This window comes from Balaenoptera borealis (genome assembly GCF_965194805.1).
Source record: "Balaenoptera borealis genome assembly, chromosome: 20".
Classification (NCBI taxonomy): Eukaryota; Metazoa; Chordata; class Mammalia; order Artiodactyla; family Balaenopteridae; genus Balaenoptera; species Balaenoptera borealis.
The window spans coordinates 14,897,647-14,918,226 of NC_138879.1; the positions used below are offsets into that span (position 1 = coordinate 14,897,647).

The 20,580-nt window shown below is 40.5% G+C and overlaps 2 protein-coding genes across 3 annotated transcripts in view; one reads left to right on the forward strand and one right to left on the reverse strand.

Annotated features, from left to right (window-relative positions):
- The window catches only part of DDX42 (DEAD-box helicase 42), a gene marked incomplete at its 3' end in the record, with an annotated part of 46,550 nt that extends 45,730 nt beyond the window's left edge, over positions 1-820 (reverse strand). The window contains 1 exon segment of the mRNA XM_082374470.1: positions 653-820.
- Positions 821-1,382: 562 nt separating this feature from the next.
- CCDC47 (coiled-coil domain containing 47) lies at positions 1,383-19,902 on the forward strand. 2 transcript variants are annotated; one of them, XM_082372243.1, is made up of 13 exons: positions 1,383-1,550; positions 5,840-6,108; positions 6,581-6,688; positions 7,963-8,137; positions 9,562-9,683; positions 10,069-10,134; positions 12,313-12,414; positions 12,613-12,723; positions 13,436-13,521; positions 14,878-14,936; positions 15,451-15,560; positions 15,788-15,955; positions 19,362-19,902. In XM_082372243.1, exons 2-13 carry the CDS (start codon positions 5,845-5,847, stop codon positions 19,440-19,442), a joined length of 1,452 nt encoding a protein of 483 aa, XP_082228369.1. In that variant the 5' UTR covers positions 1,383-1,550; positions 5,840-5,844; the 3' UTR covers positions 19,443-19,902. The 2 variants fall into 2 exon arrangements, with proteins under 2 accessions (XP_082228369.1, XP_082228368.1); XM_082372242.1 differs by having other exon boundaries at positions 1,384-1,601.
- The last annotated feature ends 678 nt before the right edge of the window (positions 19,903-20,580 follow it).

The window sequence follows — 20,580 nt, forward strand, 5'->3', positions numbered from 1 at the left end:
CCACTAAGGTGATAAAGAAGCTATGATTCCCCCAAACTCTCGACTAGTACGACTGTTCTTCCTTATATTATTGGTGCGTATGCTTGCAACTCCATATAAATTATTTACCCACATCAGATAGGCTCCTAAGTAGGCCGCAAAAAAGTTTGTGTGACGATGGTGATGCTAATCACGGATGTACTCAAAGCTACACCAAGATCACCGACTATGTCTTTTACTGTCTTCAGATTTGGCAACTTTTCCCTATCAGGTCCCCCGACTTGGAGACTAGCATCTGCTAACTGCTGCTGGCTTGGGTCAGAATCCTCCCCGCGGGTATCCATCACCCGGAGCCCAGCACCCTGCAAATCCCTTCCCTTGCAGGGCGGGCGGCCGGGAGAGCGCCGCCTCCGGAACGCCGCCAACTGGGCCTCGTTAAGAGCTGCGGGAGAAGCGGGAGCCGTGGGAGGGCGACGAGGTTCGGAAGGGCCCCTCGAGGCTTCAGTCACGCACTCCTACTCCTCCCCAGCCCCCTGCGCCTCGGCTTCCCCGAGGCTCCGCCGACTCTTTGTTAAGAGAGGCCGCGGTTCCCTGGCCCTCGCTAGGCCCCGCAGTTGCCTTGCGGTGCCCCCAAGGGGTTACGGCCCCGCGTCCAGACCCACCTCGCACAAACCTGCTGCTGCGGCTGCAGAGGCAGCTACTACTACCGCCGACACGGAGAAAATCCCACGGCCCGAAGTACGACCGGTCCAGACCCCGTCCCGCCGCGCTCCTCCCTCTCCGCCCCCTTCTTCGCCGCCGCCGCCTCCGCCGCCTCTCGGCCCGTAGCTGACGGGGGGAAGGGGAACAAAACCGGACATGCGCAGAGCAGAGCGCGGGCCGAAGGGCGGAGCCTGATCTACGGCTCCCGGAAGGCGCCGCGGGCTCCGGGCCCTAAAGCTCCGGAATGCCTCACAGACACCTCAGACACCTAACAGGCACTACTGCTGGATGAGGAGTGTTCATGGCCCGTTTAGAAAGTGGGCCTGGAAGTGAAGAAAGTAGCAGTGACGGGGAGCCGCCAAAAAAATCCCAAGAAAGGGGCTCGGGTGGAAACCACATGTACATAAAATTGTCGATCCTCTAAAGTCCGCTCCTTTGCAAATGCGACCAGGGCAAGATTTCCCCGCGTGCCTCTGGCCACGTGGTCCGTAGAGCATGGCGAATTTTAGCTTCCGGAGCACGGGTTCAGCGTGATGACAACTTGACTGAACCCTAGTGGAGAGCACAGGGATAGGCGCGGGCAGTTCCGGCCCAGGGGCCGGGCTTATGTAACCCTCCCAGCTACCACACCTCGCCTCAGCTGGGCGGGGGAGGAGGAGGTCTCGCTCGGCCCCCTGAGCTGTGTCCCGCCCCCGCGCCGTGCGCAGGCGCGGATGGGCCGCACGCATTCTACGTAACGGCTGGCGGAGGTTACGTGAAGAGTGGTGCGGCGTGACTGAGCTACCTGGTCCGGCTGTGTCCTAGAGGCGTCGAGGGCAGTGAAACCGCAGTGACCCGGCAGGCGGTGGCCGGCCCGAGAGGCAGGCAGGGTAAGGCGGCAGCCGCAGGAGCGCTGGTCCGGGTTCTAGCCCTCCGTACAGGTAGGGAGCGGGCCGTGACGCGCTAGTCGGTGGCGTCGGGCTGGGCCGAGCGGTGACGCTGAGTTGCGTGGCCTAACCAGGTCCCTTTTCCCACCCCATCCCCTAAGTCCAGCCTATGGTGACATGCCTCGGTCCCCGCGCCTTCTCGCCTTTCCCGACTTTCTTAAAAACAAACCAGACTTTGTCCACCCCAGGGCCCATTTTCTGTTGGGAGTTCTGTTCGGGGTTGGAGTGACTTTTAACGGTTTTTGGGAACTTCCAGAACTGTGAGCAAATGCCAACCCGCAGAGCAAAGTTAGAGCAAGCCCACAGCGTGCCAGCAGGAAGAATGCAGCATAGAATTGATTCTCCTTGCTGGGGAAAGACTAGACCCCGCAGGCTTAACAGAAGCAGCAACCTCTGTGGTCCGTCTTCTCTGAAGGTTTCTAACATGACATGTTTTTATCCACCCTGTGTAAGGAGACAGGAGAGTGTCTCCATGATCTCCAGAAGCCTCAGGGTCTGGCCATTGTCAGAAAGGCCTACTCTAAAATGCCAACAAGGAATGATTCCTGCACTTAGTCCCCTTCCCTTTTTAAGTCCAGACCCAATCGCTGCGACTGCCAGGTGAGCTAGCAGAAGAAATCAGACCAGACTTGTTAGTGCTGGGGTGCCCTGCCCCAGGAGTCTCAGGACTGCCTCTCAGGCAGGGAGTTGTGCGTTTGAGAAATGAGTTGACAGGTGCACCAGACAGACTTCTGGGAAGGAAGGCCAAGGCACAGATGGCTTGGATAATTTTAACCTAAATACCCTTAAAGGAGCTCTGTTACAGGGCTGAGTTAACTTAGGAGTGCTTCTGTGGTGTGAACGTTCTAAGTGGAAATTCACTTTGAAATGACCAGACCTTTTGTCAGGGAGTTAATCAAGTTGACTGTGCCAGTGTTAACCTTTATTTGCTTCTATTTGAAAAAGTTTAAAACTGAGATCTGAAAGAGAAAGACTAAAAATGAGGTATTTTTACACCTTAAAGGGCGTTCATAAGGCACAGTGGAAGGAAGTAATGCGAACTGCTATTTATTGAGTATCTTCTGTGTGCCAAGCACGTATCTCTTGTAATATCCACTACAGCCCTGTGAGGCAAGTAGTGAATGACTATCCCTTTTTTTGTATGTGGGGAACAGGGGTTTAAGTAATTAGCCCAATATCATATGGCTGGCAAATGGTAGAGCTGATGTTTTAAACCAAACCTAACTCCACCAACATATGTGCTCCTTTTCGTATTTCTTCCACTTTTGACTATGAATCTAAGGGTGTTTGGAGACACATCACAAGCCTCTTTGAGGTTGTTGTCAAGAGGGCAGCTATGTTTTCCCATAAATGTCCCCTGCTGCTAACCTCAAAGATCAGATATTGGAAAGGATATAATATTGGCCTATCCTTGGTGGCATTTCTCAAATCATTTGTGCCTTTCAAAATTTATGAACTTTGTCCAATTTTAAGAACATTTCTTGAGCAGCCGTGAGTTACAAGGCATTGGGCAATAGCCTTTGATATTGAGCCAATTTCCTTTATGAATTTATGGTGTTGTAAATATGAGATATAGAATATTCACTATACCAGAGCACCTTGAGAGATCAGTATTGGGTTGGCCAAAAAGTTCTTTCAGTTAGTGAATATGTTGTTCAATAAAGTTCTTCATGAAAGTGAAAAATGTGTCTTTTTTGAACTTAAGACCGAACGAACTTTTTGGCCAACCCAATCCATACTCCCTTTTGCCACCCACTCACTCTGTTAGTACTCAGCTCCCTGCATTCTGGCTTTCATACTTACCACTTCCTTGCAGTTGCCAATAATGATTTCCTTACTAACATTGGGAAGTTTTTGGTCCATATTTTACTTGAACTTTCTGCAGCAATTGAAACCGAGCTCTGTTTCCTTCTTAGAAATATGCTTCTCCTTTGACTTCTGTGCTACCACTTTGACCAGAGTCTCTTTTTCTTTAACCATTCCTTAGTTTCCCATTCCAGTTCTCCCTATTATGCACAACTCTTAGCTGTTATGATTTGTTTCAAGACTTTTTGGTGCTTTTTTTTTTTTTTAAACCTAACTCTTAATACTCCCTGGGGATCTCTTTCATTCTCACACCATCTCTATTTCCAGCTTAGGCGCGTATCCTGAACTCCAGGCTTATACTTCAAATGCTTCCTTTTCTCCCTTTGTAAAATAGGTTATAATACCTTTTAGGATATTGTGAAAATTAAGAGATAAATGTTAACCATCTGACATACTGCTTGAAAACACTTCAGACTTTTCAACAAGTATTAAATTTAATTTATTGCCTTCCCCCAATTTTTTCGCTCCTTTATTGTTTTTTATCTCAAGGATGACTTTGTCCAGCTGTTAATCAAGCCAAAACTTGGAATCACCCCAGATCTTCCTTTCCCACATTCCTTATATTCAGTCACTTTATGCTGACAAATATAATCCTTAATACCTGTCAAATCTGTTTTCCTGTTCATTCGCAATACCACTGCCAGTTCGGTCGTGTTTTATCTCCTAATTATCTCAGCCACTTGCTGTTTTTCCCACCTCAGGTGCCCTTCTCTAATTCACCCTCTGTATGAGCTGTCAGGGTTAAATTGCAAATCTGATTGTGTCACTCTCTTACTTAAATCCTTTAGTTGATTCTAATCATCCAAACTTCTTAGTGTGGTATTTAAATAAGGATCATCAAATAAATAAATAAATAAGGATCATCATGATCTGGCTTGTGCTGGCCTCTTTAGCCTCATTTCCCCCATTTGGGTCTACAAACCCAATGTTCTATCATACCAAACTCCTAAAATGTGCTGTTTCAGCCCTCTATGCTATAGCTGTTCCTCAGTCTGCAGTGCCTCTTGCTGAGTGCAGGAACTATCCTTTTATTTTATTTTTTGAAGAACATTTTATTATAAGAACATCATAGAAAAATTAGAAAAGTATTCAATATAAAGAAAAATAAAGGCAAAATGCCCATAATCCTATCATACATAATAACTACTATTTATATGTAGATGTATGTATGACCTTCTAAACCTTTTTGTTTGTGTATTTGCTTCTAAAACAACTTGGGTTCTAACTTCAGTCGTAACAATTTTTAATAAACAAAAAGTAAGTTTGTTTTTTGTATGTATGTATGGTTTAACCGGTTTCAGATTTTCCCTGTCATACTGTAACTCATGTCCTTGAAGCTAGGTTCTCTTGGCATAGTATCTGACATGGTGATATGCTCAGTGAGGGAACATTTTATTTGATATGGTAGGATCATTTTATGAAAAGCAGTGAAAGCCAGAGGAGTTTTATTATTATTCTTTAGGTAATTGGTTAGCCTTCATTGGTGATTGAATCCTTATGTAACAAAAGTCATGTTTTAGAAGGATAAAGGTAGTTTTTAGGGAGAAGTATGGAGTAGGGAGAGAGTTGAGCAGGGGAGACCATTTAGGATAATACTGTGGTTCTTGAGTAGGTGGTGTTAGCAAAAATTGCTACTTTAAATAAGTAACAAAATCACTGCTACTGGCTGACTTTGGAGGTGCTGCCTGAGAAGTGGTTGATAGCAGGGATTCTGGAGGCAAAACTGGCATCAGAACATAGTTCTCTGTCACTTGGTGGTTGTATTACTTAGCATTTCTGTGCCTCGTTTTCCTTATCTATGAAATGGGAATGTTAATAAAACCACTTTCTTCAGAGGGTTGTCATGAGGATTAAATTGGTTGCTTTTTGTAAAGCCTTTAGGACAGTGCCTAGCACTTTGTGTCTTAAACATTTGCTTTGATGATGATGATGATGTGCACACATAAAGTTGACCTAAGAATGAATAGCTTTTCATTCATGTATTATTTGTATTACAACCAACAGATAGTTGCATCTCATTCTTCTTTCATTATCCCTCTTCCCAGTTTCTATATAAAGCTTTTTATAGGTGTTCAAAAACTGCATACTGAACACACAGTGTAAATGGAAACCAACCTAAAGAAATTAAATGACTAGTACAAGATTTTACAGATAACTAGTGAGAGAGTCCAGACTAGAACCCAGGCCTCTTGAACCTCACCTTATTATTCTGTATATAATGCTATCTGAAATGAACAGTATTAAATAAGAGAAAAGTGGGAGAGTCTTAGATTTATTTTTTAACTGTTTACAAAATGTGATCGTTATGTGTAGAATGGCAGTCCACTTAGGGTTTTTGTTTTTGTCTTGTTTGACTTATTTTTAAGGGGCAATGAAAGCCTTCCATGCTTTCTGTGTTGTCCTTTTAATATTTGGGAGTGTCTCTGAAGCCAAGTTTGATGATTTCGAGGATGAGGAAGACATCGTAGAGTATGATGATAATGACTTCGCTGAATTTGAGGACGTCACAGAAGACTCTGTTACTGAATCTCCTCAACGAGTGATAACCACTGAAGATGATGAAGACGAGACTACTGTGGAGTTGGAAGGGCAGGATGAAAACCAAGAAGGAGATTTTGAAGATGCAGATACCCAGGTAAAGGTTCTTTTTTATTGATTTCTTGGGAAAGTGGAAGGATGGGACAATGTGTAACTAGCACTTTTCCCAGACATTGAAAGTAATGCCCAGGTCTAAAGAGACCTTTACCCTCTGGTATGCTCATTTTTATTCAGTAGATGGAGCTCTTCTAAATGTTTGTGGTATGTTCTCGCCTTTTACATTCAACAAAAAATGAATTGTATTTTTCTCCTCTATGGAAAACCTGGATGGAGGATGATGGAGTGGGGGTGGATATGTACTGGTGTGTGGGTGGGTGGGAATTGTATCATTTAGAGCTCAGGGTTCAAATGCATGGGGAATCATCATTTGTTTCAAATATGTAATATCTCTGTGTTCTGTGCTTGCTGCTTTCATGTTCTGTTTTCCTCTACAAATGTTGCCTATAAAAATGAGATAAAATTGCCTGTGATGTTAGTGGGGGAAAACAGATTGTGCCTCATTTTCGTAGGAGGGAGATACCGAGAGTGAACCATATGATGATGAAGAATTTGAAGGTTATGAAGACAAACCAGATACTTCTTCTAGCAAAAATAAAGACCCAATAACAATTGTCGATGTAGGTATACAGGTTTTGAATCCCAAACTAACCAACAAAATGTCTTGCTGTCATTAATCTCAGAAATATAATTAGTGACACGTAGCTGGTGTTGATGTAACATGGGAGCCATGAAAGAGTTTGACATCAGTTCTTCTGATGCAGTGGACACACGGAAAAACAACCTGTATCTTTTGTTGGGTTCTTTTTATATAAATTTATTTATTTATTTATTTATTTTTGGCTGCGTTGGGTCTTTGTTGCTGCGCTCAGGCTTTCTCTAGTTGCAGCGAGCGGGGGCTACTCTTCATTGCAGTGCACGGGCTTCTCATTGCGGTGGCCTCTCTTGTTGTGGAGCACAGGCTCTAGGCACGCAGGCTTCAGTAGTTGCAGCACATGGGCTCAGTAGTTGTGGCTCGCGCAGCACACGGGCTTAGTTGCTCCTCGGCATGTGGGATCTTCCCGAACCAGGGCTTGAACCCATGTCCCCTGCATTGGCAGGCGGATTCTTAACCACTGTGCCACCAGGGAAGTCCCGCAACCCGTATGTTTTTATTTTAGCCTTCCTAGTTTTATTTACCAAGGAATGAAGAGGATAGACATTGGGTTTATTTGGGGGGTGGGACTCAGAATCAAGATGAATACAGAGGGCTTTCCAGCTTTTCATCCCATTTGATTATCCTCATATTTCCTTAAAGAATCTTTTACAAAGATGACCTGGAAGGACTTTCCTGGTGGCGCAGTGGTTAAGAATCTGCCTGCCAACACAGGGGACACGGGTTCAATCCCTGGTCCAAGAGGATACCACATGCCGCGGAGCAACTATGTCCGTGCGCCTCAACTACTGAGCCTGTGCTCTAGAGCCCGCGAGCCACAACTACTGAGCCCACGTGCCACAACTACTGAAACCCGCGTGCCTAGAGCCCATGCTCTGCGACAAGAGAAGCCACCGCAATGAGAAGCCTGCATGCTGCAACAAAGAGTAGCCCCTGCTCGCTGCAACTAGAGAAAGCCCGCACGCAGCAATGAAGACCCAACACAGCCAGATAAATAAATAAATAAATAATAAATAATAAATAAAACCTTCATTAAAAAAAAAAAAAAGCAACACTGAAAAAAAAAGATGACCTGGAAAACCGAAATGGGCATATATTTCAAAGTATAACCATATTCAGTGGCAGTTACCTAACGTATCCACTTCCGTTTATGGGTTTTATCATTCTCCTTCATACCTTGAGTTAGACTTCGTCCTTCAGCCTCAACCAACATTAAATGGAACGATTGTTCTTCTTTAGGTTCCTGCACACCTCCAGAACAGTTGGGAGAGTTACTATCTAGAGATTTTAATGGTGACTGGTCTGCTTGCCTACATCATGAATTATATCATCGGGAAGAATAAAAACAGTCGCCTTGCTCAGGCCTGGTTTAACACTCATAGGGAGCTTTTGGAGAGCAACTTTACCTTAGTAGGTAAGTTAGGCTAATACAAGTCTAGCCACCTGTTTGAAAACTTTCTGGTAAGAACTGCTTATTCGCTCAGTGTAAGCATCTAACTACTTTCATGGACTGCTGAAGAGGATGCTTTTTTTCCTTCTCTCAAGGATCTCTTTTTTGTTAGGTTTTGCATAATGAATAAATTGCATTCATGAAATAATTTTCTCATCTTTCATCAATCATTTGCTATACAGCTTCAGATAGAATGAGACAATCAGTGTTATAAAAACAAGTTGATAAAAATCTAGCCAAAAGCAAAGAATTTTGACATTTTATGTAGCTTAATAAATGCTTTCAATTCATCTTTTAGAAATTAGAAGTCCTTCAAAATTCCTTCAGGTTTTAGGCACTTTAGTGTCAGATCCACCGCAGAGGTGTACACTGATACCTTAGAGGAAGCCTTGTAATGGTGTAGTGTAGGGGGTAAGGTAGACTCACCCACCTTCACTTCAGTTTGGCTTTGAACACTTTGTTTCCCTTCGATAGCAAGCAAGTATCCATCTCTTCTGCTCTTTAGCAGGACTGTGTACTATGTTGTGCTAGGTACTTTGCATACATTGTTTCTTATTTAATCTTTAGAACAATACTGTCAGTTGGATATAGTTTCTGTTTTCCTAAGGAGGGATCTGAAGTCCAGAGAAGTGTTAAAACTTGTCTAAGCTGTTCAACTGCAACCATGATATTAGAACCTAGTCTACCTGCTTCCAAAGTCCATGCTGTCCACTGTACCATACTATTTCAGTACTTTTTGACCTGGAAGTTAGGAAAAAAATAAGCAGCCTTTAATGCCTTCTACTTCGCTTGGTGTGTTTTCATTTGGTGTGTCAGTCTGCTTTACCTTGTAAAGTTGGACACATTTTTTTGTACATTAATGAATTAAATGAAGAGAGGAAATTATTGGAATTTGAGCTTTTTGTAGCTCTTAATACCACTGTTATCATTTTGCTGCAGGAAAAACAAACTTGGATAAAGTTAAATGAAAGGAAACACCGTGAGGGAGCGTTGAATAGTTAGTATTAATGGTATTTTTTTTTTAATGGTATTTTTTATTCACTACATAAGTTTTTTTTTTTTTTAACTTTTGGCAGAGACATTTAAACTGACTTTGCTCCATTTTGTACCTACTCTCGAGATACTTGTATTTCAAGCTGAATGTCATTAACTAACAAGGACACATAAGTAATGCTAGAGTCCATAATTTTTTAATGGCAACAATAAAGCATTTTAGAAGTAAAAGGAATAATGCTCATCTGTTGTAATCTATGTCTAAAGGAGAGTTCTATAAGATAGCTAAGTATTGTTAACCTAAAGGTACCATCATTTGGGGGTCAGAGTAGAAGAGTGTGTGGTGATTAGGCCCCAACATTTCCAGTGAATCATGTTAATGGTTTTACCCCTAGGGGATGATGGAACTAACAAAGAAGCCACCAGCACAGGAAAGCTGAACCAGGAGAATGAGCACATTTACAACCTGTGGTGTTCTGGTCGAGTGTGCTGTGAGGGGATGCTTATCCAGCTGAGGGTAAGTAGGGAATTTCTGGTACAGTGTATATCTTCCTTTCATTTTTTCCAGTGTGATCCCAAGTCCTGTAAGATCAGTGTCTAATTTTTTTCATGTTTGACTTAAAATGAGATCTAAAAATTATCTTTTGGGAATTCCCTGGTGGTCCAGTGGTTAAGACTCTGCGCTTCCACTGCAGGAGGCCCTGGTTCGATCCCTGGTCAGGGAACTAAGATCCTGCAAGCCACGTGGCACAGCCAAATAAATAAGTAAATAAAAATCATCTTTTTTACTGACTGGCAAATGTAGAGTATATTTGATGAAGCATTTGAGTCCCCCTCCAATGTCTTCTCCTTATAGCAAACAGAAGTTGCAATTGTTCTCTTGGGTTTTTTTTGTTTTTTAGTTCCTCAAGAGACAGGACTTATTGAATGTCCTGGCCCGGATGATGAGGCCAGTGAGTGATCAAGTGGTATGTATTCTTTCTGCTGGTTTTCTCTGTACAGATTGAATTCTTAACTTCTTAGAGCTTGTTCCATTTCTTGCCAGGATTATATTTGGACTTTCTAACAACTTGTGTCCCTTGCCCAAAAAATGGAACCTTTTCTATCTAGATGGATCATCTTCCACTCAGTGTGAAACTGGGGGTGGAGGTGCAGGGGGTGTGAGGAGACGTATGTGCTTTTTGTAGGGAAAGAGGTAATACTCTGTCACCAGGTAGATCAACAGAATCAACCTGGATGATGGAGGGAAAAAACAGTTGTCACAGACCATTTGCCCTCACATCTGATTCTGCTTTTGGTGTCTGCTTTTATCTTTGGCAGTAGGCTGGGTTTCTTTTCAAATATTTTTTGCCTCAAGTAATACATCTTGGGCTGAATGAGTTCATAACACAATATGGAGCCCCTATTGTTTGGTATACTTTCTTTCTTTTGCTAAATTAACATGTTAATCTGAAAATTGTGTCCTTCGTTAGAAATGCCACATTCCCCCTCCCTTCATTCTTCCAATAAATAATTGTGCTGACTCCCACTGCTGCAAGAAACAAAAATACATGAGACAGTCTTTTATATAAGCTAGTAGAACAAGAAATGTATGCATATATATCAAAATACAAAGTAGTATTTGGTTAATAAGTGCTATATTGGTAATATACTTAGGTACTTTTTATTGGATTGAAATGCAATTGTTATTTTAAAGGTCTTATTGTTAGTTGGAAACCTGTTTCTTTTATTTATTTTAATTTTTCTAATGTGGCCACTGATGATTTTACCCACTAGTTTTTAGAGCCTCCTCAGTTAAAACTCAGAGGAGGAAGTTTTGCTGCATCTTCAGCCATCTTTTTGTAGAAATTATTCTTTAGAGTGTTGTGTTAATCGTTTTCAGTTCTTTCCTGAGGTCGATTTAATCTCTTTTCCTCTGAGCCAGCCAGCCTTTTACTTTTTTTGCTGTTTTTTGGGGTTTTTTTCCCTGCAGTGAAAAGCAGCCTCAACAAACATATGGGTTTTGTATATTTTTAAGCCTTTTTATGTGGGTTCTGCTTAAGGTGTTACTTTGTGTAGTTTCCCCTCAATGATAAAAGAACAGAAAACCTTTTCTTTAGCAACTGCCATCTTGCCAGATCTTTGCTATATTTCCCTACATTAACATTTCCCTTCTTCCACATATATACTGGTAATTTTTGACCCAAACTTTTAAAGATATAGTTAATAAGACAAATAGGGCCATGTTTTATCATACCAGACTCTTTAGGCTTATAACTTTCTCTCTCTGGCCCAATGTAGAGTATTAAAAACTGTTTAACCTGCCTCTGGGGTGTTTCCAACACCAACAACCAGTTCTCTGATTCTCCAGATACCAGTTGGGTGTCCAACAATTCAATCCGATTCTCATATCATCTACTTGGAGTTAGTGCCAGATCCCACAAGTTAAAAGTCTCATTCCCACAAGATTGCCCACACTTCAGATGCCAGTTGCAGGCCCCAGGCCGCCATACTTCTGACTGCCCAGCTATAAATCTAGAGTTCCCACAGCCCTCCCCTCCGATTCAATAATTTTCTAGAATAGCTCACAGAACTCAGGAAAACACTTTACTTATATTTACCAGTTCATTGTAAAGGCTACAATTCAGGAACAGCCAAATGGAAGAGAGGCGTGGGGGTGGGGCGGTGCACAGAGCTTCCATGCCTCTGGAGCTTGGACCCTTTTTCATAGGGTCATTTAGGCTGTTGGCAGAATTCAGCTCCCTGTGGTTGCAAGTTCCTATTTTCCTGCTAGTTGTCGCCGGGAACCGCTCTTAGCTCCTAGAGGCTATTCTCAGGTCCTTGCCACGTGGTTCCCCTCCGCCCCATAGCCCTTTCACACTTTCACTCTTTCTTCAAGTAGGGTCCAGTCCCTTTTGAGGACTCACTTGATTAGGTCAGTCCACCCAGGATAGTGTCCCTTTTGATTAACTCAAAGTCAACTGATCAAGGACCATCTGCCATGTAACACAGCGTAATCATGGTAATGATAATACCATCACATTCACAAGTCCTGCTCACATTCAAGGGGAGGATGTATACACCAGCAGGCAGGAATATTGGGGGCTGTCTTAGAAATCTGCCAATCACAGAACCTAACAGGTGAGTTTTGTTGGTTTTTTTTAAAGCAAATAAAAGTAACCATGAATGATGAAGACATGGATACCTATGTGTTTGCTGTTGGTACTCGGAAAGCCTTGGTACGACTACAGAAAGAGATGCAGGATCTGGTATGTCAGGTTCTTTTTCAAATATGTAGAAACTGTGTCTCTTTATTACATAAATATTTGACTTCAGAGCATAAGATAATTATATCACTTGAACAGTTGTATCACTTTGAAATAGGTCAGTACATATTCTCTTGAGAAAAAAAAGTCCTTGTGCATAATAAAATATCATGTCTTACTTTCAACTGCGTCTTCCTCTAGAGTGAGTTTTGTAGTGACAAACCTAAGTCTGGAGCGAAGTATGGACTGCCTGACTCCTTGGCCATCCTGTCAGAGATGGGAGAAGTCACAGAGGGAATGATGGATACAAAGGTAAATACAATAGAAGACATACATTTGTAGACCATTTACAGGGCAGTCTCCCTGAAAGTTACACTGTACAAATTCTTCATTTTTATCTTCCTTTCCCACACAACCATTAAAATACTTTCTTTAAACAATAGAGTCACGTGTCGAAAAGACAGTTTTATTAGTCAAGAAATTCTCTCTAAATCAAGAACAGATTGTCCCTAGGATTGCTAATGGCTTTCAGGTTTTTTGAAAAAGCACTACTACTTTAATCCTTATCACCATGTCATTTAGTACGTTTTTTAAAGTTTCAGTTAGTATAGAAGACAGGTATGTAAAGAGCTATTTTTTTCCTATTGGTTGTGTATGGTAACAGCACATCTTAGTATCATAAAAATATAGGAAAGCTCAAAGACAGTTCTAAATGTAAGTTCTGGGTGATGTGGTTGTGAAGAATTCCTAAAATTATTTTAGATTTTATGTTCATGCTTTCACTCGTATTTTGAACACTATTTTGAGATATATTTTCAGCTGCTCAATTTTGATCATTGGTGTGACTAAAGAAAGGCAGTAGTTTCATCATAGGGAGAGTCCTTATTTAAATTTAATTTTTTTAAGCTTTAGCCTTCATGACATTGTGCAAAAGTAAGGAGGATTAAAGAGTGAATATCTTTATGAAAAAAGAGAAGTGCATCAAACCTACTTCAAAAAAAATAATTTTCTTTTCTTATTTCAGATGGTTCACTTTCTTACACACTATGCTGACAAGATTGAATCTGTTCATTTTTCAGACCAGTTCTCTGGTCCAAAAATTATGCAAGAGTACGTATAAAATAAAAATATTGAAATCAGTTTTCTTCACTAGCTTTCTGTGTTGAAACACCTGCAAGGTGCTTCTGCAATTTCCCTTCCCAAATGAGTGAGGGAAGTTGGTGACAGCATCCAAGTTTTCCTTTGCTTTGACTGCATGCATCGTGAAGGTAATTGAAAACCTATGGGGGACAATCAAATAAGCCTCCCCAGTTTGCACGTGTCACCATATGTATGCATCACCCACTCAGTGAGGTAAATGAGAATCTAACAGAATGGCTAATACTAAGAAAATGCAATTGGTAATCTCTGTCCTTTGTAGTCTAGGGTTGTTGTTTTTTGGTTTTCTTTTTCCTTTTTAATTTATGATGTGAATCTGTCTGTGATGTTTGACTTGTGTTTGATTGCAGGTGTATGCATTTTGTAATTCATGGCCTTTTCCGGCTTTCTTCTTTGAATGGTTGAGTGATTATATTCTTTCTAGTGTATTATCAGATACCCTTAATGCCCATAAAGTTTCTGGCTTTATAGTAATATTGTTCGAATGTAAATATTCAGGGCTTGAATTTGCTGTTTGATTTCACATCCCGTCGCAGGAGAGCATATTTAAGTTTACCCTTGGTGTAGAATTGGTTCTGACCTAAATTTTTGGCTAAGGACTGTGGAGTTGAATACAGTTAAAAGCCAATTTGAATTTTAATTTTCTGTCAAAATCACTAAGGTAATCAAAATTACTTATGCCTCTAGATGGTGTTGGATCATCCTTGCCTTGCTCAACTCAATAATAACACTGTGGACAAAGTATCACATTGCGGCGTTCATGGAGCATTTTGTATATGGGGGGAGGTGTGGAGGGTTGAAAGTCAAAGATTGCAAGAGGATTCTTTGGGGAGTCAGAACTAAATTATATATGCTATAGTAGATTATTTCTCAACTTATTCTGAGCCCGACTCAAAAATAAGATCCTTCATCATAGGAAGATAGATTAAGAGTTGGAAATAAAACATAAAAATCCATCAAAATAAACAAAAAGGTTATTTAAAATATGGGCCTCATACTTAAATACAGGCTCATTTCTGGCTCCCCAGGTGAGATGGAATTATCCTGCCTGGAGGGGACATCACTGGAGGTGTTGAAGGATAGGATAAAGATCACTTGGGAATGCATCCATCAGGTAGAAGAGTGGACCAGATGACCTGTAAAGCTCCTTCGGGCTCTGAGATTGTATTTGACTTGGGGATGCCAAGCCAAATACTGTGCTGATTATTTGCACAGGTATCTGTTCATCTAAGTGAATTGGGTGACTTATGTGCATGGAAAGTATCTCTCTCTTGTGTTCTTTCTAAATAACTCTTTCTTTTATGACAGGGAAGGTCAGCCTTTAAAGCTACCTGACACTAAGAGGACACTATTGTTTACATTTAATGGTAAGTGTTCTGTGTCCTGTCTGAGTTCTTTGTTTTCTGTGAGATGATCTTAAGGAGAGTATTGTTTCTTTCTAAATGATAGCTATAAAAAACTACATTAAAACTAACCCCAGGGACTTCCCTGGCGGTCCAGTGGTTAAGACTTGGCTTTCCAATGCAGGGGGTGCCGGTTTGATCCCTGTTCAGGGAGCTAAGATCCCACATGCCTTGCGGCCAAAAAACCCAAAACATATAACAGACTCAATATTGTAACAAATTCAATAAAGACTTAAAAAAAAATGGTCCACATCAAAAAAAAAATCTTTAAAAAAAACAACCTCATGCCAGCTTATTGGTTTTTTGGTTTCTTCAATAAGAGATCCTTTTATATATTTTAATTTCTATTTTCTGCTGCATTTTAGCTGCCTAAGAAACTTGGAGAAAGGAGCCTATTAATACAAAAAGAAAAAAAAAGTTAATACAAGAAGTATGAATGCTGCCATTAACTCAATAGGAAAATGGTTTTGTTTTCCAGTGCCTGGCTCAGGTAACACTTACCCAAAGGATATGGAGGCTTTACTACCCCTGATGAACATGGTGATTTATTCTATTGATAAAGCCAAAAAGTTTCGACTCAACAGAGAAGTAAGACCTGCAGCCTTTATTATAAGTTGGAGCCTTTTATTGTGTTTTTCCCCCCAAGGGGCGGCGGGGAGGGGGGTCAGCTTTCGATTATTTCAGTGATTTTTATCTTTGCTAGTTGACTTAAAAGTGCTACATGGGAGTGGTTTTATGAAAGAATATTAAATGGGATTTTGTTTCTGTTGGATTGAAATGGATTTCTTATAAATTGCTTTGTTTCCTGGGGAAAGGGCAAACAAAAAGCAGACAAGAACCGAGCTCGAGTGGAGGAGAACTTCTTGAAGCTGACGCATGTGCAGAGACAGGAAGCTGCCCAGTCTCGGCGTGAGGAGAAGAAAAGAGCAGAGAAGGAGCGAATCATGAATGAGGAAGATCCTGAGAAACAGCGCAGGCTGGAGGTAAGACAGACTTTTCTTATCACCGTGGTAAAACTCAGATTTATAAGGATGCCTATTTGCGCCACATTCGCTGTTAAGGTAATTCTGTGTAGGAATGTACACAGGCTAAAAGCTTAGCATTTTCTCAGCACTTGGGACAGTTAGTTGATAGCACTGTAAAAAAAGAATAATCCTTCCTGTTCAAACCATGTTAGATTGAGTCTCAATCCTGGAGAATGATATGAATTATCCTGTTCCCCCAGCACAGGCCCTTTTGGAAAGTTCCACTATCGTCTTTCAATCCAAACACTTACTAAGGTAGAAAGAAATTTGGAATTTTAATAGAGGCCAGGACATGTGCCCTATGGTCCAAATAAACTTGTTTTGTAAAAATTTTATTTTGATTATAGAATTAGAGAATTCTAATATTTTTTGTTTGTATTTTGTTTTCTATTTTGTACATAACTAGAATCTCAAACTCAAGAGCTTTTTAAGGCTGTAGTCTGTTATGTTTCAAACATCAGCATGTTCTCATGTTTTGTGAAGTAAGATGCTGTAGTCCAGCTCTAAAATTTTAAACCTTGCAAATGCTGGTCAAAAAAGAGGAGAACAAAGTTCTGGGAAATGTGAATTTTAATGTGAATAACCTCAAGGATTGAAGAAAATTCTTGTAAGTGGAGGAGGCAGGCTGCCAAGAAAAAGTGAGCCTCTGGACTTCCCTGGTGGCACAGTGGTTAAGAATCCGCCTGCCAGTGCAGGGGACACGGGTTCGAGCCCTGGTCCGGGAAGATCCCACATGCCCCGGAGCAACCAAGCCTGTGCGCCACAACTACTAGAAGCCTGCGCGCCCTAGAGCCCACGAGCCACAACTACTGAAGCCTGTGTGCCTAGAGCCCGTGCTCTGCAACAAGAGAAGCCACCACAGTGAGAAGCCCGCGCACCTCAACAAAGAGTAGCCCCCACTCCCCGCAACTAGAGAAAGTCCGCGTGCAGCAACGAAGACCCAACACAGCCAAAAATAAATTAATTTCTAAAAAAAGAAAAAAAAAAGTGAGCCCCTGTGCGGCACTTTAGTTGCTGGTAGAGTCATTAATGCTGTTGAGTGTAGTGCCCAGAGTACCACAGCCCTCCTCTCATCCTTTCTCATCAATCTTTGTTTGATTTGGTTTCGTTTAGTTGATGGATATTTTTCCCCTGAAAATAGAGCTCTGTGTTCATGTAGTCTTCTTTATAAATATAAATGGCTTTTTAACAGAGACACAGGAAGAGTCTACATGGACTCATTAATAGATAATGCCTTTCGTTTTTCTATGAAAAAAAAAGTTCTCCAGTTATTTCTAGAGTTTGAAACTATAGTAGGTTTAAGTAAAAGAGGGGCCCAGAACTTAAGTCAGATTGTAAGTTGCTTGTGGGTGTAAACCATGTATTTTTTAGAACCACCACTTTATAGTATCTAGGCCTAGGTACCTTGTAAAAAGATCTAGTGAATTAAATGGGAAAGGAGCCAAACAAAACACAAAAAACCCTATAGTGAATTTCCGGCTTGAATGGCTCATTTATACCAATGATCTGGACCTTCCTGCCACTACTGGTAGAGCTTTGTTTTGTTTTGTTACATATTTAATTTGAAAAGTATAGAGAAACATATACACAGACATTAAAATTAACCTTAATTCTACCATGTAAGAACAATGTAACATAATACTTCAGACAGGTCCCATCCCTAAAAGTAACCACTGTTAACACTAGTTTATTTAGTTCCTCAACTGTGTATATTCAGTGTACATATTCCATTTCTTAATGTAGATCATCTTATAAACTTTTTATATTAAAAATATAGCAATCTTTCAAGAAAGTGTCTTTCCATATTTGTTCTTTTTTATTTCCTGAAGAAAACAATCCTAGGAGAGAAAAAGAGAGATTGGCTGCCAGTAAGAAGTTGTACCAGTTTATACTTTTACCAGTACATGATATGAGAGCTCCTCTTTACTCACGTCTTTATGAAAACTATTTAACAAGTTTTTGAATGTATGACTGTTAGGGGGAAATGGTATCTCATTTGTTTTGGCAGTTTTTGAATCATTGAACATTTTTCACATATTTATGGACATTAGCATAAACATGTTTCTTAAATATGTTGATGTAAACAGATTTCTTCTCTTAATCACTATACTGTATTCTGTGCATTGGTAGTTTTACACATGTGTATAGTATGTTATATGGTAAGGGATGGATACTGTTGGGGAAAGAATGAGTATGGTGGAGGTAAGAGTTTGGACAGTGGGAAAGGGACCTTGGGACAGTCTTTTGACCATTTTATATAGCTGTCCCAGAAGAGTATAGCTCCTGACAAATATGCTATTGCTGTTTGCTTGCTACTGAGCCCTCACAAGAGGCAGCAGCTGCCAAAGGAGGTGGCTTCATTCCTGCCTCTGTGAACCCAAACTCAGAGTGCATTTTTCCATTGAAGTGGTGTTAACAGTGATGGCTCAATTCTTCAAGATAGTTACACAGTAGCACAGCTTTGGATAGATACTCATTCAGGCTTACCCTGCTGTATTGATGGTTAGTGGATAGTTTTTTGTTAGCAAGTGTGAGAACCTGACAGAGTCAGTAGTTCCCAAACCAACAATTTACAAATCACCCTTTGAAACATAATTTGTTATACTGTCGAGGACTATATATATACTCTGTTCTTCTGTTTTTCCTCTTCCCTATTTTCTCAGTCCTGTACCAGTGGAGGAGTATGTTTATCAGAACATTTCTGCCTTAAACCCCTAAAAAAATTAGGCTTGAGATTGCAGCTGAAATAAGCTTTAATCAGACGTGGCCACTGTTAACTAACCGTGAGGTCATACCTTGACTTGGCCTGTAAGGCTTCCCTCAGTACAGGTGATAAAAACCAGTGACTTTTGCTACCAAAATAATGTGTTTGAAGCTCTTTATCCTTTTACACAACCTCCTAATTCCTAAATAAAAATATGATAAAAATTCCCAGTTGAACATTATGAATTGAAAAGTGTTGTGCTTGGGCATAAAGTCTATGCTAATAAGAAGAGATTTATAATTAATAATCTGATCAAACAAGATCTTAAGGTTTTCTGAACTGAAATACAAATCCTTGGCAGATACATATGTTATGATGAAAGTTGGGCTAGTGTTTCCTGTGTTTAGGAAAAATCAGACCAGAATAACAAAGTCTGCTTAAGTGTATAGTGTTTAATTTCTCTCTAACTTGAGATTTTAGTTATCTTTACTTCATTTCAAGTTAATTTTCATTAACCAACATACATATTAGCAATTCTTATAACTATCTTCTGGAATGTTATTTGTGGTGCTAGCCTAAATAGTATAGGCAGTATTCTAGTTTTGACTTTTTTTTAAACAAGTACTGAAATCTTAGTTTGCATTCCCTCTTTCTCTCTAGGAAGCTGCCTTGAGGCGTGAGCAAAAGAAATTGGAGAAGAAGCAAATGAAAATGAAACAAATCAAAGTGAAAGCCATGTAAAGTCATCCAAGAGATCTGAGTCCTTATGCCACCTGTAAGCTCTGAATTCACAGGAAACAAAAAATACCAGTTCATTTCTCATTGTAAAGTTTCCCAGTGACTGAGAAATCCTTATTTCATCATGTGTTCTGTTTTTGGTTTGGAGTTTTACAAAGGTTATAGATACATTGGAAGGACTCTGTTACAGTAATTTTCTTCCAGATAATCAGATTATTTTGATTATTTTATAAAAGGAATAATATATGAAATCTGTGTAGTTTCAAAACATTTTAAAAATTATAACATGAATCAGTACTTTTAGTGCTTGATATTTGAAGAAATATCATGAAATTTATAGATATATAATTAGATTGTTACTTTTTGTTTAAACTAGACAGTTGAAATGGCTATGAAGACTGACTCTAAACCAAGATTCCACAGATAACTATTGGAATTGCACAATAAACATTGCTTGGTGTTCTCTTCTGTGTCTACATGAAACTTGTGAAAAAAATAAAATTTAGAACACTATATGTGATACTGAGATTTCAGGGACTCAACAGTCTGGTTCAGTATATGTATTATAGGTGGGAGGTGCTGATGACAGTATGATAGGATATCTTTAGGCTTTAGGATACTTACATGTATGTGGAAAATTCTAGGGATAGGTAGTACAGGAGCACGGTTTCCTCCTTACCTGATACCATGAGCTAATGACAATGTGAATGCTGTATTTTAAGTGGTTGTATGTTTTCTTGAGTAACAAATGCATGAAAAATTAACTGCTTCACCTAGATGAGATCAGTGGTCTATGCGAAGTCACAAAAGTTTTCCTTCTTGGTCCCTGCAACCTATGGGATGTTCACGGAGAAGCTCTGTTCTCTGTGTTATGGCCATGTCCCTTTGCTTCTCCTTCTGCTTTTATCTCTTCCACAGTTGAGACTGGGTATATTCTTTCAAAGAAATAGCCATGAATATGCATAAACTACTTTTAAAAATGAGCTTTCCTAGACTATTGAGAGTTCCTTCTGCCTCTTGAGGAAGGAACTCTTGGGGGAGAGGCCCATCTATCTGCACGAGCATTTAGCTTGTTCAGATCTCTGCATTTTATAAATGCTTCCTACTAAGAAAGCATTTTTTAAGTCACTGCTTGTACCAG

Bases quoted from the DNA above. Each gene is read 5' to 3' on its own strand.
- CCDC47 (XM_082372243.1), top strand. From the start codon at position 5,845: ATGAAAGCCTTCCATGCTTTCTGTGTTGTCCTTTTAATATTTGGGAGT. The intron at 8,138-9,561 runs GTAAGTTAGGCT...TTTTACCCCTAG, and splicing joins GAGCAACTTTACCTTAGTAG to GGGATGATGGAACTAACAAA. The intron at 15,956-19,361 runs GTAAGACAGACT...CTTTCTCTCTAG, and splicing joins AGAAACAGCGCAGGCTGGAG to GAAGCTGCCTTGAGGCGTGA.